The 26,194-nt window shown below is 39.3% G+C and overlaps 3 protein-coding genes across 6 annotated transcripts in view; 1 reads left to right on the top strand and 2 right to left on the bottom strand.

Moving 5' to 3' along the window:
- Nucleotides 1-355: 355 nt before the first annotated feature.
- Nucleotides 356-10,021, bottom strand: clpxb (caseinolytic mitochondrial matrix peptidase chaperone subunit Xb). Of its 2 annotated transcripts, XM_035156606.2 has the most exons (15): nt 9,705-10,021; nt 9,122-9,199; nt 8,304-8,464; nt 8,068-8,182; nt 5,183-5,337; nt 4,918-5,077; nt 4,444-4,485; nt 3,724-3,900; nt 3,447-3,611; nt 3,163-3,251; nt 2,830-2,994; nt 2,423-2,722; nt 2,099-2,191; nt 1,909-2,015; nt 356-1,785 (listed from the first exon to the last, which is right to left on the bottom strand). In XM_035156606.2, exons 2-15 carry the CDS (start codon nt 9,174-9,176, stop codon nt 1,695-1,697), a joined length of 1,875 nt encoding a protein of 624 aa, XP_035012497.1. In that variant the 5' UTR covers nt 9,177-9,199; nt 9,705-10,021; the 3' UTR covers nt 356-1,694. The 2 variants fall into 2 exon arrangements, with proteins under 2 accessions (XP_035012497.1, XP_035012498.1); XM_035156607.2 differs by lacking the exon at nt 4,444-4,485 and having other exon boundaries at nt 9,705-10,020.
- The window catches only part of LOC118109472 (aromatase), a 24,361-nt gene continuing 2,069 nt past the window's right edge, over nt 3,903-26,194 (top strand). The window contains exons 1-12 of the mRNA XM_035156618.2: nt 3,903-3,931; nt 19,551-19,657; nt 22,224-22,321; nt 22,412-22,663; nt 23,496-23,694; nt 24,090-24,240; nt 24,333-24,487; nt 24,938-25,114; nt 25,229-25,343; nt 25,433-25,547; nt 25,642-25,804; nt 25,883-26,124. Of these exons, the coding sequence (XP_035012509.1) occupies nt 23,559-23,694; nt 24,090-24,240; nt 24,333-24,487; nt 24,938-25,114; nt 25,229-25,343; nt 25,433-25,547; nt 25,642-25,804; nt 25,883-26,124 (1,254 nt within the window). The 5' untranslated portion in view covers nt 3,903-3,931; nt 19,551-19,657; nt 22,224-22,321; nt 22,412-22,663; nt 23,496-23,558. The remainder of the gene's footprint in view (nt 3,932-19,550; nt 19,658-22,223; nt 22,322-22,411; nt 22,664-23,495; nt 23,695-24,089; nt 24,241-24,332; nt 24,488-24,937; nt 25,115-25,228; nt 25,344-25,432; nt 25,548-25,641; nt 25,805-25,882; nt 26,125-26,194) is intronic.
- Nucleotides 10,790-21,601, bottom strand: LOC118109461 (gliomedin). Of its 3 annotated transcripts, none has more exons than XM_035156597.2 (26): nt 20,998-21,601; nt 19,854-19,902; nt 19,731-19,748; nt 19,579-19,650; nt 19,056-19,148; nt 18,458-18,586; nt 17,211-17,285; nt 16,963-17,052; nt 16,042-16,134; nt 15,847-15,927; nt 15,498-15,599; nt 15,317-15,406; nt 14,796-14,888; nt 14,634-14,708; nt 14,167-14,241; nt 13,861-13,914; nt 13,620-13,697; nt 13,424-13,516; nt 13,234-13,308; nt 12,900-13,040; nt 12,709-12,801; nt 12,530-12,610; nt 12,296-12,364; nt 12,074-12,199; nt 11,833-11,983; nt 10,790-11,305 (listed from the first exon to the last, which is right to left on the bottom strand). In XM_035156597.2, exons 1-26 carry the CDS (start codon nt 21,334-21,336, stop codon nt 10,843-10,845), a joined length of 2,898 nt encoding a protein of 965 aa, XP_035012488.2. In that variant the 5' UTR covers nt 21,337-21,601; the 3' UTR covers nt 10,790-10,842. The 3 variants fall into 3 exon arrangements, with proteins under 3 accessions (XP_035012488.2, XP_035012489.2, XP_035012490.2); XM_035156598.2 differs by having other exon boundaries at nt 15,317-15,385; XM_035156599.2 differs by having other exon boundaries at nt 13,258-13,308; nt 20,998-21,600.

Here is a 26,194-nt window from a genome sequence, read left to right as displayed (position 1 = left end):
CGTTTTACATTTAATACCTGTACATTAACTATGTAAAATGGTTTCTCAATATTTTATTTGTTTAGTTGCAAATTTCTCATTGACATTTCAAACACTTTCATTGTGGATTTGAATGAGGATTATGGAAATGCTGAGGTATTGGGAAACCAGGAACAGCATAATACTTTCCAGAGATTAACAGATTACATGAGGGCAACAGCCAGTACAATGTTGTGATGTCTTTTGCATTCATTTCCTGTTTTGACTTGTCGTCAGTGTTTGTGAGAAATCTCTCTCAGCACTGAAACATGTTACACTGAATTCATTGTATACGTTCAGACGAGTTTAAGATTGAAGAACAAAAATGTAAATTCTGTACAGAGATACACATTTTATTTATATTTTTAACAATCACAAGAATTTCTCAAGAGTCACAAACTTGGGGTGTTAACAGGTTCTTTAACAGACCTCTGAAAACAGAAAAAAGTAGTTCTGGAGGAAAAAGAAAACAAAGCAAAAGGAGAACAGATCTAGTTTAATCGCATTCTATAGCACGGAAAGCTTGAAGAGTACAGTGGGTCTGTCAGAGCCTTTAGATGGAGACTTGAGTACAGACATGTGACTTGAGGTGCCATTCAATAACAGGATATGACATCACTACGAACTGCTGTTGTGAGGGTCTTTGACAAAGCAGTGGAGGCAGGACCATTTGTCTGGTAAAGATTTTAATCTGGAAAATTCTGAATTGTTATCCGGTTTAGGAATATGTTTCAGTCATGAATACTGGAGGATAGCTTTCTACACAACATAAAAACAAACAAAAAAAACACAATATCAGAGGATATTTCAATAACACTTTTTAAGTTCTCAAAATAACCTGATAATCCTGCTTTTCCAGCGATCTGAACTAGTCCTGTGAAAATGGAGGTCTGCGAATAAACATGTACATTCCCTAACAGGTTGGCTGGAGAAGGAAGTGAACACTGAAAAACAACCATTGTGCCTGTTTAAAAAGTCACCATTATGTTTTTTACCTGCTGTGTTTAGTGTGCTGGTGAATTTCAATTCATATTAAGTTCTCCTAATTAGGTCATGTCATACAAACTGCTTACAAATGCTACCTAAGCAGTGTAGCTCAACATTTACAGCCTGATTTCACTGTGAGCACCATTATTACAATGGTGGTAAAGAAAAAACATCAAAAATATTGATGTGCTTGTGGAATATTATGCACTTATGACATAAGGCGTCACTTGACATGGTAACACCACATCTACGCTTTCTCAGCAGCCCACGTTTTCATGTGTACAGTGTGATCCCATTGTTTCGAATTGCTTCCTCTGCTATTACACCCATCACCACACGAGGAGAAAACAAACTAGCTACACATCCTTTCATGAATAAAATAGCATTATCTTTATATAGATAAAATGTTAACAATCCCCAGAGATTGAAATATTTTTATAAAAGGTCCACCATGTGGTGCACCACTAGAGAATTAACATCTGATGCACAGGACCAATGGTTGTTACACTATTAACTTGTTCATCATGAAATCACTCCTCACTGAGAACCAGCAGCCTTCAGTACCTCTACACAATGTCCACAGACTGTATGACAGGGGCTAGAATGAAACCAACCGGTGGTATCCGAGGGTTCAGAGTAATCAAATGATTTCAGCCAGCTCCGTCTTTAGCTGAAATGAGGGACATGTTTCAGTTGTTAGCAGCATCCGCCTGCCGAGGCCAGTTCTCCTCCTCGATGCCCGAGTCGTATTCCTCCTCTGCCGTCTCCTTGGCTGGAGCTCTGCAATTCAAATGGAGACTCCGGTTCAGGTTTCAAAATACACAAATATGGAGACTGAGCAGGGCTACAGGAACCTGATCTCCAGCATGCTGTACACGTGGCCCTGTTCTGTGAGATACTGACCTGATATATCTGGGCAGGGATTTTCCTAGGACAATGTCCTTGTTCAGCTCAACAGCCATGATGTCAGAGTGTGGCACCTCAAACATGGGCTCGAGAAGGAGCTTTTCCTATTGAAGAAGATATGTTAATTTTGTGTTACCTCAAAATCTGAAGAAATGAAAAATGTTATACCCTCAATAAATTAACATACCATGATGGATCTGAGCCCCCGAGCTCCTGTTTTTCTCTCCAGAGCCATCCTGGCTATGGCCTTCAAGGCACCCGGAGTCACATTGAGTTCACACTGAAACACACAAATGATGAATACAGATGAATTCTCAACCAGAAATTTGCTCTTGCATGTATTTGATTGGCCAATGCAGCACCTGGCTGGATGACAGGGTTTTGCACTGTCAACAACTATGCCAGTAGTGACCATTTTAAAAGTCAAATTCAATAATGTTCCTACTAAATAAATAAGGAGGTTGTGCTTGTCTATCTGAATATGTTGCAACCACTATATCAGAGCCCTTACTTTGTCCATGCTGAAAAGAGCCTGGTATTGGGGCACTACAGCGTTGCGTGGTTCAGTCAAGATTCGGACTAGCGTCTCTTCATCCAGGCTGTGCAGAGGAACGACCACGGGAAGACGACCCACAAACTCTGGGATCATTCCGAACTCGATCAGGTCCCTGGCCTCGACGTGCTTCAGCAGCCTGTCCTTCTCCTCGATCTCTGCCACAGTGTCCGTCTCACCGCTGGTGTTGGCCAAGTCTGCTGCAGCCGCTGCACGACGCCCTTTCCCCATGTTGGAAGGAGTTCCGAAACCCAAATACTGAAGAATCCGGACACATGAGGTTACTAAGTTATATGCAGGAATGTAAACAAACAGGAATCTTAGCTGAAGACCTCCTGAGTGTGTATGAGCTGTGTTAAATTCACCTTTTCATTCTTTCTTCTGCTGATGATTCTGTCAAGTCCATTGAAGGCACCTGATGCAACAAACAAGATGTTTGTTGTGTCGACCTGAACTGTTTCTCCTCTCAGCTTCCTGGAGTTTTTCTCAGGAACGTTGACAATCGTGCCCTCCAACAGTTTAAGCAAACCCTGACAGAGAGAAGAGAGAAAGTCTTAAATATAAAATTCAAAATTACTGATCTGTTTTAAATTCAAATCTTACAAAAGAGACATTCTGTGATTCAAATTTCATCGAGTGATATAACATATAAACAAATCGCTGCATATGGTTTTATTTTGTGTGGATTGAATACTGACCTGCTGGACTCCTTCTCCACCTACATCCCTCAGCTGATGGATTCCAGGCACACTGCCAATTTTGTCCACCTCGTCCAGAAACACAATACCTGCTCATCACACAGAAGCACAGAGCCACAGGGGTGTAAGTTTGACATTAGCATGAACTGAGACAGTTCTTGTTACTGATAAACCTTCAAGATTCAAAGTGGAAAACTTGCAATCTATGGTGGTTATCTTTGGAGAAATTGGAAAGTGGGACAAAATGGGAAATTGTAGTGCTTGATTTTAGTCCGTCTGCCCACCTTGCTGTGCTTTCTCCACTGAGTAGTTGGCATCCTGCAGCAGTTTAGCGATGACCGACTCAATGTCTTCTCCCACGTATCCAGCTTGAGTTAGTGTGGTGCAATCGCAAATTGCAAAGGGAACATCCAGACAACGAGCCAGAGTCTGTGCCAATAATGTTTTTCCTGTGGAAATTAGAGCAATCATCATCAAATTCCCTTTGGCAAGACAGCGTTTATCTCCATGATCTGATGCACCTCACTTTGCACAATTTAGGGAAATGTTGACAACACTAACCTGAGCCAGTTGGGCCTAGAAGTATGATGTTGCTCTTCTCCAGTTTAATTTCGGTGTGTGTGGAATCCAGGACCTCTCCGCCCCTCTTCTCCTGAGGTGCCTGCTGGCTCGCCTGCTGCTGCATTGAGGCTCCCAGAGCGTTTCCATGAGGACTGATCCCTGCGATCTGCAGCAGCTCTGCAACAACAAGGCCACAGAGTTTAGAAAGGTAAGAACCTATCTAGCAACATATAGCACATGCTTTACATTTGAAGCGCTGCTGCATATTTCAAACATGCCATTCATTGATGATGCGTGTGTCTATCTGTGCTTAGTAACAGTTCTCATGTACTGGCTAAAAATATGGATGCCTTAATCAGTGCCCATGTCAGTGCCAGTGTGGAGTTACTAAGTGAGGAGGGCTGGACTGAAAATAGAAACAAGTACAGATGTGAATGTAGGTCACTGGGCTACTTTATCTTATTGTGTGGTCAGTCAAAGATTATCTTCATTTTATGGCTTTAGTCCTGATCTGTAGACAGGTCCCTGCTACAGCACTGGAGTTGGAATTCTTTTAGTTGAGCGAGACAATAAACATTTTATAAGAAACACCTGTCTGAAAAAGGTCTGTACAGTTTGGCATTTGTGCAAATCATAAGAATAAAAGCATATTAAAATATATCTAAATAATTTTTACAGTCACCTCTGGCAAAGAGAACAGTGACAGTGACAATCACTTACTTGTGAATCTGTATTCATCCTCTCGTCTTCTCATCTCTATCTCTACAGGGGAGGACGAAAGTACTCAAATCAATTTGATCATTTATCTTTACTACTATGACATTTTCAACGCAATCCTGCAAAAACGTTTTACACAATCATGTACGATGATTGTTGAACAAATGCCAAATCATACAGATTATGATTAAAGACAAGTTATAACCAAAGGCCACAGTTGCAACCAGTTATTTGTGAGATTTGTAGATTTGACTGTAAAATATTAAATAAATCAAAGTCTTGTTGCTTTTTTGTGGCAAATTTAAACAACTACAAGTGCACTGATTTCAGCACTTGCATGTCAACAAAAAGACACAGAACATGTTCTGTACTGGATTGATCGAAGTTATCAGTGGAAACCTGATTGTTTGTATATGTACATGCATTAGAAATGTAAATGTAGTGGAGTAACATCTCTCTACAGACAGGGATACTGACCACGAGGTGTTAGAGAGGGCTGCTTTTCCACCTCAACCTGCTGTCGACTCCCAGCAGGAATGTTGTTGTAGATGCGCTTGTAATGGTTGTACACGGCGACTGCTAACACCTTCTTTGCATAGGACTGGCCCACAACGTATTTGTCGAGATAAGCATATATCTGAGGGGGGAGAAAACAGTATAAAATTGTAATATTTGTCACACTTCAGTGAAAGTAATTTCAAAGTATATTCAGACGACTTTAATTTCTGCGTCAATGTCTCACCTTCTTGGGGGGAGGGGGAGGTTTCTGGGAAAATGCCAGTTTCACAGCCTCTGCAGCAGATTCTGGTTCTTTGTTTAGCCCCTTCTTAGAGTCCGTTTCAGACAGAACCACGAAAAAGTGATGGCATTTCTCACACTTGACAAATCGTGTTGATGCTACAAAAAGAATGACACACAACACAGTCAATGGTAAAACATTTTTAGAGACTTTCAAGGTTGCAGATTAATTTGACTGAAACCAGACAAAATCGGTGTAAATCGACGATGCCCCCTCATGAGTTGTATTCATTATTTTCAAAGTTTAGCTGAACAAAGATAATTAGTTTTGTTGTTGATACAGAAAAATTGGTGGCCTCTGGCATATTTTAATGTCACTATTGAATCCTATGTACTGAATTCAATTATTGAATATTTTCACTAGTTCACTACCCTTTGATGTAGTAAATTACTGTAAAGGTGAATTACTCCCGGAAACCTGTTACTGGCAAACATATTTAAACATTTAAAACCACATCACACCTTTGAGGAGTAAGTTTGATGTAAGAATGAACTTTCACTTTGTTGCGCAAAAAGCAAGCGGAAATGACTCAGTGACTGGATAACCCAAAAAAGTAAACCATGGATAAAAACATGTTTACTTAGAGTATGTTACTGCAGAAAGTTACATTGCATTATATTTTATTCCTAAAGCATGATTTGAAACATCAGACATTAGTTTGCATAGCATTGCATGTAGCATAGTTTGGTCATTGGCAAAAAGATACATACAGTAAGTGTTGTAGGACATTTTTATTTGTTACAGCATGAGGCTGAGGCACAGAGACATTCTTCCCTTATGATAGAGACCCGTTACTTTTAAACAGAGTTTATGATGCGTTTTCACACAAAAAATGTAAAGATAAATTCATAATGTAGTGGTGCATAAGGGAAGTGCTGCAGTCAGTTCCAGAGGGATTTCATGTAAAAACTTGCTGAGGCAGCTGAGAAGAAGAGCAGATAGTGTGTAGCAATACGCCCTTATCCAAAAGTAATGTTTGCATTTGGGTCAACTCTCTGTGAACCTTTAAAAGAGCAGACGGTTTCATGTTAAAGGGATAGTTCACCCAGAAAGGAAAATTCACTCATTATCTACTCACCCCTAAGTCGATGGAGGGGTGGGTGAAGTGTTTGAGTCCACAAAACACTTCTGGAGTAAACAGTGTAGCATCTGAATCCAATACAATTGAAGACATTAGTATCTTCAGACGTGATAAAACAGAAAAAAATAACATGCCTCCATAATGCTCGTGTGGTGTCATCAAAGTGTCCTGAAGCCCCGACATTCAAATTCGACTCGAAACGAGGTAATTTCCACTGTGTTTTAAGGCTAAATGTCCACCAGAAGTGGGTAAGCTAGCGGACTTAGCATTTCAAATGGTCAAGCGAACATTTAGGCTTAAAACAGTATAAATGACCTCGTTACGAGTCGAATTGGAATGCCACCACACGAGCAGTACGGAGGCATGTTTTTTCTGTTTTACTACGTCTGAAGAAGGACCCCCCATTGAGTTCGATTGTATTGTATCCTGCTCTAACAGAGTTTAGCCCTGAGACTTCAGAAGTGTTTTGTGGACTGAAACACTTCACCCACCCCCCTCTTCAGCCTAGGGGTGAGTAGATAATGAGTCTATTTTCATTTTTGGATGAACTATCCCTTTAAAAGGTTGCATACAGCCATGGGGTTTGCCAACAGCCCACCCCCACCTGCCTGCAGGGCTACTCTGTGTGGTGGCTTCTGATGCAGGCCCCGCACTCAGGACAGGAAGTGCACACAACAAGGAGCCCTGCACCAGACACCTCGCTCTCTGGAATCCAACTCGCAGAAATCTTTTGTAGTGATAGAGTATTACAATTAGTATTTATACACTAGATTTCTTTGGGCTGTGATTGTTGGTTTGACACAACTTGTTCAAATATCTTGGACTCTTTTGAACCTTTATCCCTGCAGTTTTCTGTTTATTCAGTTAACATGATTTTGTGTCACAACTATGTAAGTAAATATGTGGTTATCCATTTAAGAAGGCTAATTCAACCAACTTCTACCTGAGGCCTACAAGAGGAAATGAATGAATGACTATAAACAGCACATTCATGGCTTGGAAAGCTTATTCCAGAAATTGTAAATGTGACCATATGGTAAATATACCTGGGTGCAGTAAGTGGCAGAAACGTAAGGGGTGGGATGTATTCATTTATCAGCACATTGTCTGAATAAATATTTGCAAATAAAGAGTTTAAAAGGTGGAGAATAGTGTCATACGAGTGGCGGTGTACATTCATGACTCTTCCTTTAAGTTAATCGTTCAAAGGCGTTGGACAGCCAACATGTACATTAACTGTTCCCCTGGTCAATCACTGACATAAACTCAATAATGTCAGTCTCAGAAAGTTACAAAAACTAACCAGTGCAGAAATCTTCGAGAGGTTTCTTATTCCGTGCTCATTAGACAACAATCAAACCAATACCTCAGTATTGCAGGACTATAATTTGCTGTGCCAGAAAATGACTTGAGGTGGATGTTTGTTGTGCACTGTTTATCTGCTGTGGTCACACCACTGTGTTTAAAGTAATTTTGTTAAGTTTGTATCACAGGAAAATGTTAAAGATTTGAATACTTCAATAATAATAATAGAAAATAGAATTAAAAAACACATTTCAGCCCAGAATCGTGTATGGGATCAGTATGTTACATTGTAATTTAACAAAAAGCGTTGACTAATATACCTGAAGGCTATTTCTCTTAACACTTTCTCCTGTTGAAAGGTTCAACATTCACTTTTGACCTAAAATAGACTATAGATCACTTTTTTCCCCCGTAGTTGTCCAATATTTATTAAATTACTCACATACAAAGGTCTCTACGTGCGTGCATGGATCTCCACATTTAGGGCAGCGTAGCTGACTTCCCCCCTTTCCTGATCCTCCAGAACCAGAAAGTCTCTTCCCCTCACTGATGCTTTTCTGTGAAACAAACATGACTGTGTCAGCACATACCAATAACTTTATTACCATCTCGTCCATGTACAAACTGTCCTACATTGGAAGAAAGCTACACATGAGATTTATTGTGCAAGAAGATTACCTTTCCACCATCACTCCCATTGTCCTTCGTTGTCCCATCTTTAGCAGCAAAGCAGACAGAAGTCTCTGAAAAAGACCTCACCCGCACCTGGAGAGGTACATGTGCCTCCCGAGACCCCTGACGACTCAGAGAAAAGAGCTGAAAGCGGGAGCAGGACAATCCTGAAACAACAGCATATATTAAATTAGTTGTTTTACTCATCTTTTAACCAACAACACCAAACTAATTGTGGTTGCAGCTTTTCCCCTGATATCTACTACTTTATTTGTCATATATGATTGTAAGCTTAATATTTAATAACATTGTTGGTTGGAAATAACAAGACATTACATTGGGCTCTGAGAAACTGGAAAGTCCATTTTGACATTTTCTTTTTCCGTCAATTAATTTAAAATCATCTTTTTTAAAATAAATTAATCCCTAAAATTGTACTTTATAAATTGTGGTTGAGATTTTAAGACTTCTGACTTTCTTCTCCATGCCCCTTCGGGGTAGGTGAAGTTTTGTCCTTGTTAGCTCATCTGCTTCTTCTTAGCTGTAGCTACTTGGAAATGTTTCTTAAAAGTTAATTTATTTATTTGTCACTACTATAAAAAAAATATTAGGACACAGCTGCACGGCTCTGTGAGGCTGGATGATGACGCAACGTTGCTCAGCCGTCGCTTCTGAACTCGTACAAGTGACTTTTCCACCTGTTGACGTTACATGTTTGTCATAACAGGCAGTGATCTGGGTTAGCTGGAGACTTACTTTACAGGCTGGAGCAAACAAAACAATGTCATGCAGCTTACACAGTGTGGGCACTTTCGTTTTCTTACCTCTGTGTGCAGTGTTAAGGAACAGCCGGGCCGCCGAGGTGCATGGACAGGACATAACTCCTCTTTTGGCTTAAACCCCTGAAAATGAAAGTAAAGTCACCACCAAGCAAAGAGAGAGGGGAGGCTCCGTTAGCAGCGGCGGCTAACAGGCCACTTAGCTACGAACATTTCATAACTCCTACGTCACTGTTAGCATTAGCAAGCTGGGTCCACCAAGTGCAGCTTCTAGTTGTTGAAACAAGTATCATTAGAACCACGTAATGTATCAATGGATTAAACCAAAACAGATAAACACCTCCTCGTGTCTACCGCTGGCAATACATGACAAGATAAACAATGTTAGCTGGCTAGCTTAAATGCAGAGGTACCTGGCAGCTACTTAAGCTAGGCCCAGACCACAGCCACGGGACGCCGCTGCCGGTGGAAATGGCAAACGACCCCGGGAGGACAGACACCCAGGGCCGGGCAGCGGTTCAGCGGGGAGGCTTAACACTAACCCCAGGCCTCACGCATGGCTTACGTCTAGCATTACAACAGCGAAAAACACGGGGCGACATGTTATCAGCTTGCTGGTTTTACTCACAAGGTACGAAGAAACCCCTCGCGTCCGGAGACCAGCCTCCTCCTCGGGAACAACAGAGCGTCAAAGTCACCGCTGCTTTAGTTTGGTTAATTCAGTGAGAGGTCAGTGTGTCATGCTCGTGTCACAGTAACCGACCACAGGTACTAACTGCTCCGCGTTGTTCCTCCCAGGTGGGGACAAGACCCACCGTGATGTAACGCTCGCAGTTATGCACCAGGTCGTTTACACGGCTAACCAGCTAGCCTCCTCTCCGGGTACAGTAGCTAGCAGATTTGTTAACTGCAACTTGGCTGGAACAACATGGAGGCCGCCGTTACGTGTAAAGAGGTTTACACCCATCCAGACCTGTTGAGATCTACTGTTCAGCAGGAGGCGTTCCCAGGGAGGACTGATGGTGCGTTCGAGGGACCGCGTACTCTACTTTCACAACATGGTGCGCTTGTGTTGCGTTTGGGGATAATCGTAAAGGTGGTATATTAATGATGATGATGATGATAATAATAACAACAACAATAATAATGTTAGACATCAATATTTATATGTTTGTGTTTATTTTTCTCCTTTGGGCTTTTGTTTGTATTTTAATCTATGCGGTATCTGGACCCTGATTCTGAATAATAAAAGTCATCATCATCATCATCATCATCTTCATCATCATCAATAATAAGAAAAAGAAGAATTAATTAATTAAATGTATATACAGAACTTTTCAAAGCTACAAAGAACATTTGGTTTTCAACAAGATAACAATATAAATGTTGATATTTAGGCAATAAAAAATGGACATTTTTTTATTAAATTAAATTAAATAAATTCCTTAAAAATAACGTCATAAATATTAACTGAGAAGTCTTAGAAATACAATACACACTTAATGGTTTGGTGTAGACCAGATCTCGTCCTTTGTCTTATCCTTGCATTTTAAGGCCTGTTAAAGCCACACAGAGTGAGTAGTCACAAATCAGGGAGCAAAGGCCAGTTCAAACAGGATTATGTAACATCCTGTAACTGTCTGGGTATTAGTCATGTCATGCCAGTTTCTTGAAATTCATGAATAACATAAAAAAAACAATAAACATAAAACCGATATTTCAAATATTGTTTTATTGCTCATTTTACAGGTTTTTTTGTGGTTATTTTAGGTCGCTTTGAGTTTAACTCTGCAGGTTTTCACTTTGCTGTCCTCCCACATGTACAAAAGCTTTCTGTTGGGATAGTAAGACAGCATAGCCAAGATGCCTGTAGCTGGCCTTAAATCAAAACTTGCATCAAAAGCACTCTGTTTCTTCAAATCAAAAGCATAGGCCACTCTTCTGTCCATATCATCTGTGAAATAAAGCACCCCACATACGATGAAGGCATTTCCTGCTTTAGTTGTGGGGTAGGCAGTGTTGATGACAGACTCCACAGAAAATGTGTCGGGGTTGAGCTTTGCAACCATTGTGTTATCATCGGTATCTGAAGCAAAAATCACCCACAGTCCATTTTGATCCACAGCAAACTTGAAGTAAGTCTTTGAGTTGGGGAAAAGATAATTCAGATTGTTGTATCTGCTCTTTGCCACAGTCAGAGTGTCTATTCTCCTAGTGTTCAGGTCAAATCTGTAAAATCAAAAATGCATGAGTTAACATATTAACCACATGTCATATATCACAAACACATCTACAATTACTGCCCTGCAGCTTTATGCCTCTGCCAACAAGTGCACATTCAGTCTATCATAATATGTCACTGTGACCTTTATCTTTGACTATTGAAATCTAATCAGTTAATGTTTGTGTCCAAGTGACAACCGACAGGCAGACTTAAGATATCAAGTTCAAGAGACATTGACCTTTGAACTCCAAATTCTAATCAGTTTATCTTTGAGTTCACGTTATGTTTGTTCCAGACATAATGATTATACCAGTAATCTGTGTTCCGGATTCATCAAGTTCACCAAAAAATGTGCTTTCTGAGGTCAGAGAAACCTTCATCTTTGACCAGAAAAATCGGATCAGTTCATCCTCGAGGCCAACAGTTTTACAAGGTGTTCAAAATATTTCAGCAAGGCAAAGTTACTAAGTCAGGAGACTATTCCTTCATATGTATAACATATACACACTCGCACACACACACACACACTTACTTTATGAGATTGTTTGTTCCTGCATTTTGGAAGTAAAATGACCCCTTATAAACAACATGGCCACAACCCTGGTAGAACCTCCTGACATCTATAGGTTTGCTGTTCATGCTCTGAGAGGATGAAATGTTCTCATACTCTGCCAAAATTCGACCTGAGGAAGAAAAGTTAACATGTTAAACCCAACAAACATTCACAAAACTCTGTGATAAATGATGAAATAAATTATTTCTGCATCAGTCACCTGAAAAGTGATCAGCCAGCCAGTATCGACCGTCGTCCAGCAGCGACACGTCTGACATCCAGGCTCCAAACGTGCTTCTCATTTTGGTGGCTCTCTCCGAGCATTTGATACTTTTGATACGGCACTCTAGTGAATAAAAACATTTGTTTTAGTATCAATGAATACACAGGTACATAGTTAGTTAGTTAGATAGATTAGGTTATTTTAATCCATTTTTCAAACCCTTCTTTGTCCATGTCTCACTGTCGATCACATTGATCTTATTGGCGGTCTGGAGTGGATATGAAGAGTCTAAAGGGTAAGAGACAAAGGACAATTCTCTTCTCATCATTCTTTTCATTAAGTTACATTTTTTTTAAATCTTTGAATAAATTAAATCTTGAAAATAATAAATAAATTCTAAATATGCATAAGTCAATACTGAAAGCAGATATGTGACTAAAGACAGTTTCTTACCACTTTCCATGGGAGTATCAATGATGTTTCCACTGATATTGAAAGTGTCCATCTTTTCAGTAAGTTCAACAGAGAGAGGAGCTATAAAATTGAATGAAACATATATAATGTAGTTATAACACAAATAGATGTGTATATAATGGCGTTATATTGCAACATTATAACAGAGTGTATCATACTTGTTAATAATTTCCATGGTGCCCCTGTAACAGTCTCACTCTTGGTTTCATTAAACCTGTCGTGGCTGTTGTCTTGATGAAATGATTCTGATTCTAGAAGATAAAACAGTACGGAGATTAACATGATTTTTCATTTTATTTTGTTAAAATTTGGTTTTGAAGTTTCCCTGCAGCGGAAACTTGTTGTTTACCAGGTTCCACTGTTGGGTTTAGCCGTTTCTCAGAGTCTGTAACGTGGATGTTGTCAAGTGAACGTGATGTTGGTGTCATGTTCCCTGTGTTGCTTTCAATCCAGGAGTCCTGTCTGTAGTCTGGGCGAGGTGATACTGACTCTGTGAAAAATAAAACAGGAAGAGGTCAACCATGATTCTGTGTGTAAAACCAGGCTGTATGTGGTCATGCAGTACAGTCATTCAAAACGCTAATATACCAAATCTGCTATTTGAGTCTAGAAGCTAAACATACAAGTGAACACTGGTCAATACCAAACTACACTAAATGCAGGACATGCAGACAGTTTCTAACCACTTTTCAGTGTAGCATTATTACCACGGCCTTTAACCGCATCACTGTTGTGACCCAAGTCTCCAGAAATGAGGGCTGTAGAATAAAGTGAGACAGTAACCGTGTTATTATGATAAAAGCCTCTAATCAGAATACAAGAGACAAACATGGGATAATTAACAAATCAAATACAAGACACATTGTTTTCTACCTGTTAAAAATGTTACTGGTGCCTCAGTGACATTTCCTGTGATGGTGTCATTCAAGGTGTCGTGGTTGTTGTCTTGTTGAATTGATTCAGACTCTAGAGGGTGAAATAATATTGAGATTAATATGTGTTTTATTTAAATATAGTAAAAGTTCGGTTTGTCTTTAAAATTCCTCTGCAACTCAAACTTGTTGTTTACCAGGTTCCATTGTTGGGCTGAGAAGTTTCTCAGCATCAGTAACATTCATGTTGTCAGGTGGATGATGTGTGGGTGATTCTGCAAAAACAAAGAACAGATTCCACAAAGAATACACAGATATTAAAATACCAACGGCAATAAAACTCTATTATAACACAGTTATAACAATATACTTGTTATAACTGTGTATAATTGTTCTGAAGTGTATAATTTGAAGCTTTTAATCACAAAGTTCACTCACCAGTTTTTGTCCATCCCTCGTTGCCAGTTAAATTCAGCTTGTTGTCTCTTGAGTCTAAAGTGAATGGATGAAAACGGCTAATTAACATTTTCTCATATATGAATATATACATAAAGTTGTGTTCTATAACAAGTGAGCAGCAATCTTTGTTTTTGTGCAACATAATTAAGTAGTAGTTCAATTCAATGGAATGAAATGAAAAAGGTTTCAGCATTTAGAAGATAAAGGTGAATTTTAAACATTAATTTGAATAAGTCAACACTATATCAAATACAGTACATACACAGTAGTGTGATAGTTTCTTACCACTATTCATGGGTGTTTTAATGATGGTTCTACTGTCATTGAAGGCATCACTGTTTTGGTCCTCATAAACATGAGCTGTAGTGTGAAAAGAGACATTAAAGTTAAATGACATTAATGACATTAAATGCGAGCGATGAAAACCAGATGTTTTATAGTTATAGTTAATTTAATCAGCAACACAGGATTCTGTTAATAATGTTTTTAATGATTCTGTGATATTCTCTCTTTCTGTATTATTCAAGGTGCAAATTCATTCAGTTGTTTTCAACTATTACAAAGCTTTTAATACTAAACTTTTAATACTAATCTGTGGTCTAATACATATCTAAATATCCAATAGCCAGTACAGGTATGTTGTTGGATGTTTAATATCTATTAAATAATAATTGTTGTGCAGAGTAAACTGCTGCTAATGTATTTGGAAAAAAATATAATTTGTCAATATCAATACAAAAACAGTTTCTTACTGTTTTCCTTGGGCTCATCAATAAAGGTTCTGCTGCCATTGACTGCATCTTTGCTTTGGTCTGAAGAAAATGGGTCTGCAAAATAAAAATAAATATTAGATAAAATGTTTTCAAGTTATGGTCACTCATTTTATGCAGAATAGTCAAATCTGTACTTCTAACCTGTTAGTAATGGAATTGGTGTTACAGTAATATTCTCTGTGTTTGAGTCATTCAAGATGTTGAGGCTGTTTTCCTGATGAGACGACACTGACTCTAGAAAATAAAGACAAAAATTAAATAAAGACAAAACTGTTATATTTTATACTCTTTCTTGAATTTGGAGGAATTTTGAATACTTTTTATAGTACTGTAATAAATTATTTTAATATTGTTCAGATACTTTTAGTTCATTAAGAATCTGAATACTTCTTCCACCACTGATTACTTCAGTGTTTTGACATTAAATTCTCTTCATTTGCTCCCAACATAAATAAAGTAAAAATGATGACACATGGATGGACACAAGAACAAAAAGAGAATGGCACAAGAATAGAAAAGAGAGTTTGAAAATTTGACATAACCGATCATAAATATCAAGATTGTAAATAATAACATGATATAAAATAAACAACCATGCCAAAAAAATTGTCCTTAGCAAAGGATTACAAAAAAGTTTTCCAGTAACTTAAACAATTTCTTACCAGTTTCCTTATCTATGTTCGTGAACCTCTCTGAGTTAGTGAAGTTAAAGATATCAGCGGCTTCATGAGCTGAACGTGGTGTTGGTAAAACTGAGGAAAGAAAGATGAACATGGTTTGATGTTCATGTCACATACATGTATGTGTGTTTCATGAACGAGATCCAGTATCAGTATTCCAAACCTGCTAATGTTTCCACTGGCGACTCTGTAACATTCCTCGTGTTGGTTGGAATCCAGGACTCGTGTCTGTTGTCTGGATGAGGAGAAACTGACTCTGTTGAAACTAAAACAGAAAGAGGTCAACTATAGTTTGTTAAATCAAAGTGTGTGGTCATACAGTACAGTCTGATTTCATAGATAATATTAAGGTATCTCAACATTGGGAGTTAAGAGTGTAAAGAAATAAATCTGGAATAGGATGAAATAAAACCAGTAAAGCAAAGTGTCAGCAAAATCCATTTAAAATGTCTGCATTTTTAATCAGACAATAATGATGATAATACAGGACATAGAGTTTGACAGTTTCTCACCATCTCTTATTGTTGTATGACTGATATTTCCACTGGGTTTGAAGACATCACTGTTGTTACCCAAGTCTCCAGAAAGTAGGACTGTATAATAAAATGACACATTATAACTAATGTTATAATGCAAAGCCTCTAGTCGTGATACAAGAAACAAACATGGGATATTTGATGATTACAATTTAAACACATATTTCTCACCTGTTGATAATTGTACTGGTGCCTCTGTGACGTCTCCCGTGCTGGTCTCATTCAAGGCGTCTGTGTCGTGGTGCGGATGGAATGATTCTGACTCTAGAAGATAAATTAATGTTGAGTTTAAAATATACTGGTATTGCTTTCACCTCGTGAGTCTGTGTGTTTGTGATCACGTTAGAATGTGATCCAAGAGACATCTACTGTAGCCAAAGCCAAACCACATTGGTGATTTCAAAGGGATAGTTCACCCAAAAATAAAAAAAACCCTCATTATCTACTCACCACTAAGCCGATGGAGGGGTGGGTGAAGTGTTTGAGTCCACAAAACATTTTAGGAGTTTCAGGGGTAAACATTGTTGCAGCCAATCCAATACAATTGAAGTAAATGGTGACCGATTCTTCAGATATAAAAAAAAAACATAAAATGCCTCCATACGGCTCCTGTGGTGTCGTCCAAGTGTCCGTAAGCCCTGACTTTCAAATTTGACTCGTAACAACGTCATTTACACCATGTTCATAGCCTAAATGTCCTCTGTGACCCACGTGCGAACGCAGCTCCAGAGGAGGATTACAGAGGACATTTAGGCAGTTACTTCAATTGTATTGGATTTGGCTGCAACACTGTTTACCCCTGAAACTCCAAAAGTGTTTTGTGGACTCAACACTTCACCCACCGCTCCATCTGCATAGTGGTGAGTGGATAATGAGTGAATTTTCATTTTTGGGTGAACTATCCCTTTAAGAACTTTGACAGGTGTCTGTCTGAAACAGGATGCAAGATGCATAGATGAGTTGTCTATTTAAGATCAAAATGAAGTCCATGTTTTCAGGTGGGTGTGGTCTGACTACTTGTGTAATAATGTCGTACTGAGTACCACCAATAGGTAGAGATAGTTTTTTTCTGCAGTTTAAACAGTTCCTTACCAGGCTGTATTGTTGTGTTGAGTAGTTTCTCAGAGTCGGTAACATTCACGACGTTTCTGGTATCATCAGGTGGCTGTGATGTTGGTGATTCTGTAAAAAGAAAGATAAGATTTAAACTGAAGAAATGGTAAAGACACATTAATTCCAATATTAGTAAAGAGGAATTGAAGACTTCAGTCACAAAAAAACAAATGATCAAAGTCATGAATTCATATAACGGCTGCATGTAATACTGAATTGTTTCCCACCAGTCGTGTTAAATGTTGTCCTGTTTTCTGTGTCGGTTTGATTCAAGTTGTCTCTGGTCGGGAGAGGAGACGACTCTGAAGAGGTAGAGTGAAAGAGATAGATATTCAATGTTTATGTTTTGATTCAGATTGTTATAATAAGGGATGCCAATATGCACAAGAAAAGTCAAGGGCTACACCAGTCAATGGTAACAGCAAAGACTTAAATATTTCTACATTGTTGAAAAGGTTACTTATTGAAAAATATTATTACTTCTGGGTGAGTAATCCTGCAATCAAGAAGCAAAACGTTGTGGATATTTTAAAGAGAAATTCCAGTATTTTAAGACTCATATTTAGACTGTGCTCCTGGCCGTGTGGGGTCTCTGAGACTTTCATGCTGAGAAATGAAATTCACAGCAAACATCATTTAAAAATGAATTGAATAAACTAAATTCATAGCAATCCAAATTATTTATATTAAACTCAAATTAAGAAAGATTCGATTTTTCTGTTAAGTAGAATGACTTTGAACTCGTTAAAATCCTGCCTACGGCACTAAGGACTATTATGACTTGTTACAGTGGATTATTCATACAAACCCAGCCCATTAGGATTGAGATGAAAACATTATATTTCATTATATTTTAGTCAAATATATTATTCATATTTCTGATACTTTTTGCCATATTGCAAATTCAAGGTCTAGATGGTTGAGACTCTAAAGATTGGCCTCTAGGGTGTACTGGAAAAATTAACTAAGTGTGGTTGAAACCTATTTTATAGTTGAAGAGTAACTTTTGCAGCCCTGTCTAAAGACTTTTATGACCTGAGCTGTTTTATGGTCTGAACTGTTGATGACCTGAAAACTGCCAGACCCTTTTGCCACTTATTTACCCTCCAAAGTACGGAATGTATGTCTGCTTATCTCCTTAGGAAACACATGTAAATCAGTTGTTTGTGTTTAGATTCCTCTCTCTCCTGCGCCTACAGAACCAGTCTTAACTGGTTCTGAGAGACAGCCTTAGTCCTCCTATATAAGATGCTTGCATTTGAGTGTCCTGCATCTTCACTCTGAGATCCTTGTGACTCTCTGTGTTGATCCTTTCTGCAGAAAGCCCCTATTAAAATACACGTGGATAACTTTGGTGTTTCCAGCCTCTTGTATTTCCAGATTTCCATCACAAGGGTCTACTGTAGTTTCTGCAGAGAGGTTTTTAGCAGTGACAATGAGACATACTGGTTTAGAGTAGATGAGACGTTCTTACTCTCCAGCTTGTTGGTTTGATGAATGTGTCTGCCGATGGTTTTGTTTCTCACTCTATTAGGATTACAGGGGGGACAGTTTGAACCAGGTGGACCAGGTGGACCAGGTGGACCCGGTGGACCAGGGGGACCTTCAAATATACACACAACACAAGTCAGACATGTAAAACAGACCCCAAAACAAAACTGTTGGTCAAATACAAGAGCTCTTTACAACAACAACAAACAGAAGAAAAGACATAATGTGGGCTGCTGTGTGAATTTGGGATATTTTGTTCAATTGTGCTGTGACTTTTAAGGGAAACACTTTTATTCTAATTTAAAGCATAGGAATAGAATTAACATTAAACCCAAATCTTATCAAAAATAATAGAGGATTCGTCAATAGAGGTTGTTTCAGTTTGTTTATCACACAACACGATAAAATGTCAAATATGGTCGTGGTGGTACATAAATCAAGTAAAAGCACCTAAAAAGTTGAACGTTTTCAGATTGAGTTTTGGGGGAATATTAGATGTCGTGTTCACTGACTTAAAGCAATGTCTTCTCTCCGTTAGACACATTATCAATATCAGGTTCAAGTATCATGTCGTCTCTCACCCTCAGTGAGAATGTCGTTGCAGGTTTCGTCTTTCAGTCGAGGAGGCCCATGGTCTCCTTTGGGTCCCGGTTCTCCCACTTTACCAGTGGGTCCTACAGTATATATTGATAGGTTTGTCAGTTCATTTGTTGAAAATAATTAAACAAGAGGACAACCATGTGTTTTTTGTAGGGATTTTAAAAAGCGTTAAAACCTTTTCCAAGTGAAAAACACAACTTGAGCCAATCTGTGATGCCTTCAGGGAAGTCAGTAGATGAGTAAAAGACAAACAAATTGGCCACAAAGGGACTTTTGTATGGAGCGTATGGTTCAAACCACAACAAAACACAGCATCATTAATGTGTAAACAGCTGTGTGGCAGCTATGAACAGAGTGTATTGAAGACAGTGAGTGGGATGCTCATGTAGTTACACAATGGAGGACTGTTTCAAACAAGACTGACTTCTGTTTCTGAGTTTATTTCTTTGTTTCTCTCCACATGGATCGATTATTAGATTTGTGAAAAACCAACACATCTCTCACCTCTTCTCCCGCGTCGCCCCTCCGCACCCGGCTCACCCTGTGGTCCTTGTGAACCAGCTCTACCGGGCAAACCTAACAGGTAAAAGTACTTTGTCATGATTTCAGCTTAGTTTATGTCATTTATGCATTAAACTAACAATCTGTGTTCTTACCTGGAGGCCCAGCAGGACCTGGGGAAAAAAAACAAATAATATAATCACACAAACTAAACACAGCAGAGGCACCATTATCTATTCAAAAACAGTGTTGGGGTGGAAAACAGTTTTGAAATGCACCTATTAAACAAACTCCTCTGGAGCTGCACATGTCCATGAGGGATTTGACCTGAAAAACAGAGACACACCGTAAAATAAGCATCGGCTGTAGGAACACTGACAAACTTAAAAAAGGTTTCCTGTACAACTCAGAGGAAGCTTTGCAAAACTACTCATTCACATCCTGACAACTGAAAGTGTTGCATTAATCTGTGTGTTGTTCAATATTGAATGTTAAATATTGAATGTTCCATGTTTACTGAGGTTTGTACATGTATGTGTGGAAAAGCTAATGTCCTGCTGCAGCGCTAGTGTTTTTCTCAAATGCCCCGAGACAAATTTCTCCTAAGGGAGACAATGAAACTAATCCTAATTTGCACACAGCATCAAGAGAAAAGATTGCATCCATTTGTTTTATACATTGAAGCTTGTATTATCTTATCTTATATTACGTCACCCAGATCACCAGTTTTTCACCCTGCTGCCCTCTGGAAGGCGCTACGGGTCCGAAAACCTCAAACTAGCTTTTATCTAAGTGCCATTAGAGAACTTGACAAAGTGCAACAATATTCCAACTAAGAAATATTATCGTGTGCAATAAAACTGAGTACATATTTGTACATATACTCATCTGTTTTAATACCTCAGATTTTATTCCATTTATTGTTTGTTTTTATATTTATCTATTAGACTGTGATATGTCACTATCTATACCACTGGGAAACTTCATTTGGTTGTACAATGTGCAATGACACTAAAGTCAAATACTTGTGTACCAGAGGTGAATGTGTTGTCACAATATTCAGTATGTGTAGAGGGGCCAGCTCTCAGAGGATGTGAGTACAGTTGGGGGGCAGGTCAATGCAGGCCCCACTGCTCAACAGTATTTATCTAGGAATCACCCAATGGAAAAACCCAGCCCTTCTTAATCGCTGCAACAGACTCCTGGATTCTTTGCATTTCATGAATGTTTCTTATCCCAACAAGGGAAAAACTGAGGATATGTCTCTGTTAAAGATGACAGAAACGATTCCTCCCCTGTTCCCTCTCGTAATAACAGCAATCAGAACAACATGAATCAGTTTTTTTTCTAAAGTACAGTCAATGAACTTGAATATTAACCCTCTCACAAAACAGCCCATATGAAAGCATTTTCGTGTCTTACGGGGACCATGGAGTATGTCATCAGCATCAGCATGTCCTTCTCCTCTTGACTTTGTGTTGGTTCCCCCTCCTGGTTCCTCCTGCCGCGGTGGAGCTTCTTCAGCTCTGCAGCCTCATCATGGTCCGTGGACAGGATTCCCTCCTGCAGCCTGGAGCTCTGTGACAGCTCCTGCATCTGGGAGTCCAACCTGACCAGCTCCTCTGACAGCTCCTTCTGCCGAACCAGCAGAAACACTAGACAGGAGGTCAGGATCAGCAGCAGCACACACATCCCCACCAGCAGCACCTTCCATGCCTGAAAAACCCCACTTTTCTCCGTCATATCTGTGCCCTGTCGCATGGCCGCAGTGTGATCTGAGCTCTGACAACTCACAGGCACATACAGCTCATATCTGAACACCTGCCAAAAGATGAGACGTCACAGGGAAACTACGCTCGGGCTGCTGGAGCGGCATAAACATGTCAAAATCTGTCTGTAGCTACTGGTGGAACCGCAGTGTTGCACAACAACAAGCATCTGGGAAACAGTTACAGTAAAATCTGTAGCTGCTAATGGACATATTTCCAGAATGACTGCTTCTCATCTTTCTAGTGCTCTTCCTCTCAATGTTGTCACCGAGACGTTCCACACAAATGACATGGAAGTGGAATAAATAAGTTGCGGACAAAGGGAACATTCTTCTGATGGACAAAAGAGCTTTCAGAGCACTTTCGGTAAAAGGCCGTTAGACTGTGCATGTGCATGTCAACATTTCCTTTTCATGGAGGGGGTTTTGGTGTTTTTGAATGATCTAAATATGCATTTCCAAATAAAAAGTCAGTGTAAAATGTATTAAATTGGCGTAAATGTACCTGTAAGATCCCTTATTGGAAAAAAGTCCTAATTATTCTGGACAACAATGAATGGAGAAAGTAAGTTTTCCTTCCAATTTGGGATGAAAGCCCCCAAACTAAAGCCCTAAATGTGAGGCCAATATCTTGTCGAACAGAACACCAGCTATTCAGAGGCACTGAGGCTGAAGGACAGCTCATTATACACACAGATTCTGCACAAACACCTTTTTTCCCATGATCGTAACTATGATTTCATACATTGAAGTGACACAAACTGTGAGCAGCGTTTCTACATGAAATTCTCAAGACTAAGCGTATAAAAAGATAAAGATTTCTCAGCCCCTTGTCTCCTTGTTCGAGCCGCTGGGTAAATCTCTGCTCTCTTTGTCACAGGTCAGTCTGACCCAGCTAATTAATTTCCCCTTGAAAAGACTCCACAGCAGATGAATTGGGACGGAGCGGTTTCTTTTATTCCAACAGCTAAATGTGAAGTAAGCCCATCTAAAAATAATGACAAATGTGAAAAGGTTTCTGTTTTTCTCCTGAATTAAAAAAAGACACCTGTTTTGTTCTTGTTGAAGCTTCGAGACGTGAACTGTTATCTGGCCTGTTCCGTGTTGTGGCGTATAACACTACTTGTAACCCCCCCCGAGGAGGCAGCGTCTCTAAGCAACTGGTAAAGTGGAGGCTGAAGCGAGGATTTATAAACACTTGAATCCCACTGTGATTTATTTGGTAGGAGAAAGTTGATCATGTTTAAAACTGATCTGTGAGGCAGCGACGTCTCTTCAAACTGCTCTCTAACCTGTCGGGGGAAGCAACGGACAAGAGAAGTAAGTAGCACTGATCATTTCATATTCTATTAGTACAGAAATTATTATTACAGTTACTGCTTTTACACCACCGAGACTTTTTACTCAATTTGATAAAATTTGATTTCATGCAATGTGTTAATCGAGAGTTCACTCCCCACTCAGCAATTCATACTTTCTGTTACATTTTTCATATTTTTATCCAGGAATTTAGTTTTGGGATGTGACTCAGTGATGTTCAGAGAGCTTAAGGGGGAAATGAATACTGTTTGTTGTTGATAGTAGAATTTTTGCTTAAGCATCTGAAAATAAAAAATAAAAATAATTGTCTACAGCAATATTCTCGACCAAAGAAATCGTCCGTCATTACCTTACTTTACCCACTCATGTGAATCCCTGACAACGTCGCTGTGCTCATGTTTTCTAATGTTTAATCAAGTATGGTCTCCTGCTTGGATTTTAAAACATGCTTTACCACAATGGTGTAGAAGGAAAACGGGGAAATTATTTATGTGTGAATAATATGTATTAAATATGAGGATTGAATTTTATAAACTTACTATTACCTTAAAATACACTATTATAAACATTATGTAAACTCTTGTACATGATGTTAGATCATTATGATCCATCATTATAACTATGCTATATTTAGAATCTGTTATACAGTTTCAGAACTGGATACAAACCACTGTGTCCTTCATTGTTAAGCTTCATGCGGGTGTGTTATGGTTTTAGCTTGTACCAGGGCTTTGTTGTATATGGTAACTGGGGGACAGAAGTATTACAAGGGATGAAAAGGAAGGTCGTCCTCAGATTCAGCTTCTTGTTTTGTGAACTGTGCTTGTTGAAGGAGACAGAAGCTGTGTGAGCATCGGTCAAACTCCATCTGCAGGCAGACTGACGACTCACAGGGATGCTGCCGCTGGAGACCCTCACCACCGGCCCCGTGGTGGTGGACACGGTGTCCGGAGTCACCGTTCTTCTGCTTCTCCTTCTCCTGCTGCTGCTCTTTACAGCCTGGAGCCGAACAAACCCGTCACACATACCAGGTAGGATGAGATTTATTTTTTTCATAGATTTTTCATTATTGTGTCATGCACATTATGTGGTCGTCCTAAAACAGACGCACAAGACACCTTTATGTAGAAAAAGAGCAAGTACAGGAAGAGAAAGACAGAAACAAGAGTAGGAGCATCAATAACAATGTAAAAAAAATAAAATTGAAACAAAGGGAGCCAACTTATACATATTAAAATAAAACAACCATTCAATTTTGAACAGACATTTCATGTAATATTGATTTTTGATCCATATTTTGTAATTCAGCTTCCTTCTGTGGATATACTTCAAAGGAAAACCTTCTCAATGACCCTGTTTTCAGACATGCTTAATTAATAACAGGAAGCTATTATGTTTTAATCACCAGCTTTTCCTTTTCTCCCAGGTCCTTCTTTCCTGGCAGGACTCGGCCCTATTCTCTCTTACTCCAGGTTCATCTGGACCGGGATTGGAACGGCGAGCAACTACTACAACAACAAATATGGCAGCATCGTGCGGGTGTGGATCAAAGGCGAGGAGACCCTCATTTTAAGCAGGCGAGTCCTTTTCAAATAAAACATCTTTGCACCCACAGTTTATCCAGTGAATCTTGTGATGAGGTCACGTCACAGTCTGGCTTCACTCGCAGGTCGTCAGCAGTGTATCACATTATGAAGAGCCCCCACTACACTGCCAGGTTTGGGAGCAAAACAGGGCTGCAGTGCATCGGGATGGAAGGGAGGGGCATCATTTTCAACAATGATGTCCCACTCTGGAGAAAATTGAGGACATACTTCTCTAAAGGTGAGTGATTACTGTAGACTGAGTGTTTGCCTGCCTTAATTCTTATTATATTATATTTATTTAACTTTATTATCTTATCTTATACTTTTCTATTTAATTATGTTTTTATGAATCCAGTAGTACTAGTTTTCTTATCATTCTGTATTTATATGAGATTTTATATAATTGTATAGATAGTACATCCTTTAAATTATCCATCATAATTTAAGCACACCAATTTATTTCATTCTTTTTTATTCATTACAACATATTTGATTTAGTTCATTTTAATATCTTTTTATTATAAAAATTTCGTATTATTTCTTAAATAATTAAAAGTTTTTGAAGCTGTCATGTTCCAAAATATAATATGTAATAAAAATAAATCAAGCTCCTGCAGACTCAAATCTGATAGTAGTGGAAACTCACGCAATTTGAATCATTGTAGTTATTTGTTATGTTTGTAAACAGCCCTGACAGGCCCCACCCTCCAGGGGACAGTGGCGATCTGTGTGAGCTCCACTGCCAAACACCTGGACGGCCTGCAGGACATGACCGACTCCTCCGGCCACGTGGACACTCTCAATCTGCTCCGAGCCATAGTGGTGGACATCTCCAACAGGGTTTTCCTCAGGGTGCCGCTCAATGGTCAGCTGCACGTTCAGCGTCTGTAAATCATGCACTCAAACTGTGTACAGTATTTCCTGCCTGTAAATAGTTTCCACTTCTTGCTCCTGAATGTTATTTTATTCATAATAACAGAGAAGGACTTGCTGATGAAAATCCAAAACTACTTTGAGACCTGGCAGACGGTTCTAATAAAGCCTGATATATTCTTCAAGATTGGATGGCTCTACAATAAGCACAAGAGAGCAGCGTAACGTTCTCACACTCACCAGTGGAAACACAACATTATTTTTTGTCATGTCTTCAACCTAAACTGTTTTGCTTTTTTTGTGCCACCAGTCAAGAGCTGCAGGATGTGATGGAAAGCCTCCTGGAAATGAAAAGACAGATTATTAATGAAAGTGAGAAGTTGGATGAGGATCTTGACTTTGCAACAGAGCTCATCTTTGCCCAGGTCCCTCTCTCCCTCTCTCTACACTCACTGTGTCATGGAGTCACACTGTGTGTTTGCTGTGTCCGGATCACCTTCTTTTCTCTGTGTGCGACAGAACCACGGTGAGCTCTCAGCAGATAACGTCAGGCAGTGCGTGCTAGAGATGGTGATCGCAGGACCCGACACACTTTCCATCAGCCTCTTCTTCATGCTGATCCTGCTGAAACAAAACCCAGAGGTGGAGCTGAGGATAGTGGAGGAGATGAACACTGTCTCCAGTAAGAGCGTTTGACAAATTTCATCATGCGACGGCTAAATATTGAATTATTCCATCACTGCTGCTTTTTCACTTCCAGATGAAAAAGGGGCTGAAAACATTCACAGTCAAAGCTTGAACGTGCTGGAGAACTTCATCAACGAGTCTTTGAGGTTTCATCCTGTGGTTGATTTCACTATGAGAAAAGCTCTGGAGGATGACGTCATCGAAGGCACTAAAATCAGGAAGGGAACCAACATCATTCTCAACATGGGTCTCATGCACAAGACGGAATTCTTCCCCAAACCCAAAGAGTTCAGCCTGTCGAACTTTGACAAAACTGTAAGTTTCACATCTCTCTCTCTCTCTCTCTCTCTTATCAACATTATTAACTGTTGCTGCTATCATTAAT

Source organism: Hippoglossus stenolepis, chromosome 5 (assembly GCF_022539355.2).
Source record: "Hippoglossus stenolepis isolate QCI-W04-F060 chromosome 5, HSTE1.2, whole genome shotgun sequence".
Classification (NCBI taxonomy): Eukaryota; Metazoa; Chordata; class Actinopteri; order Pleuronectiformes; family Pleuronectidae; genus Hippoglossus; species Hippoglossus stenolepis.
The sequence above is the reverse complement of the archived record's forward strand: the minus strand, read 5'-3'. Positions and strand labels throughout refer to the sequence as shown.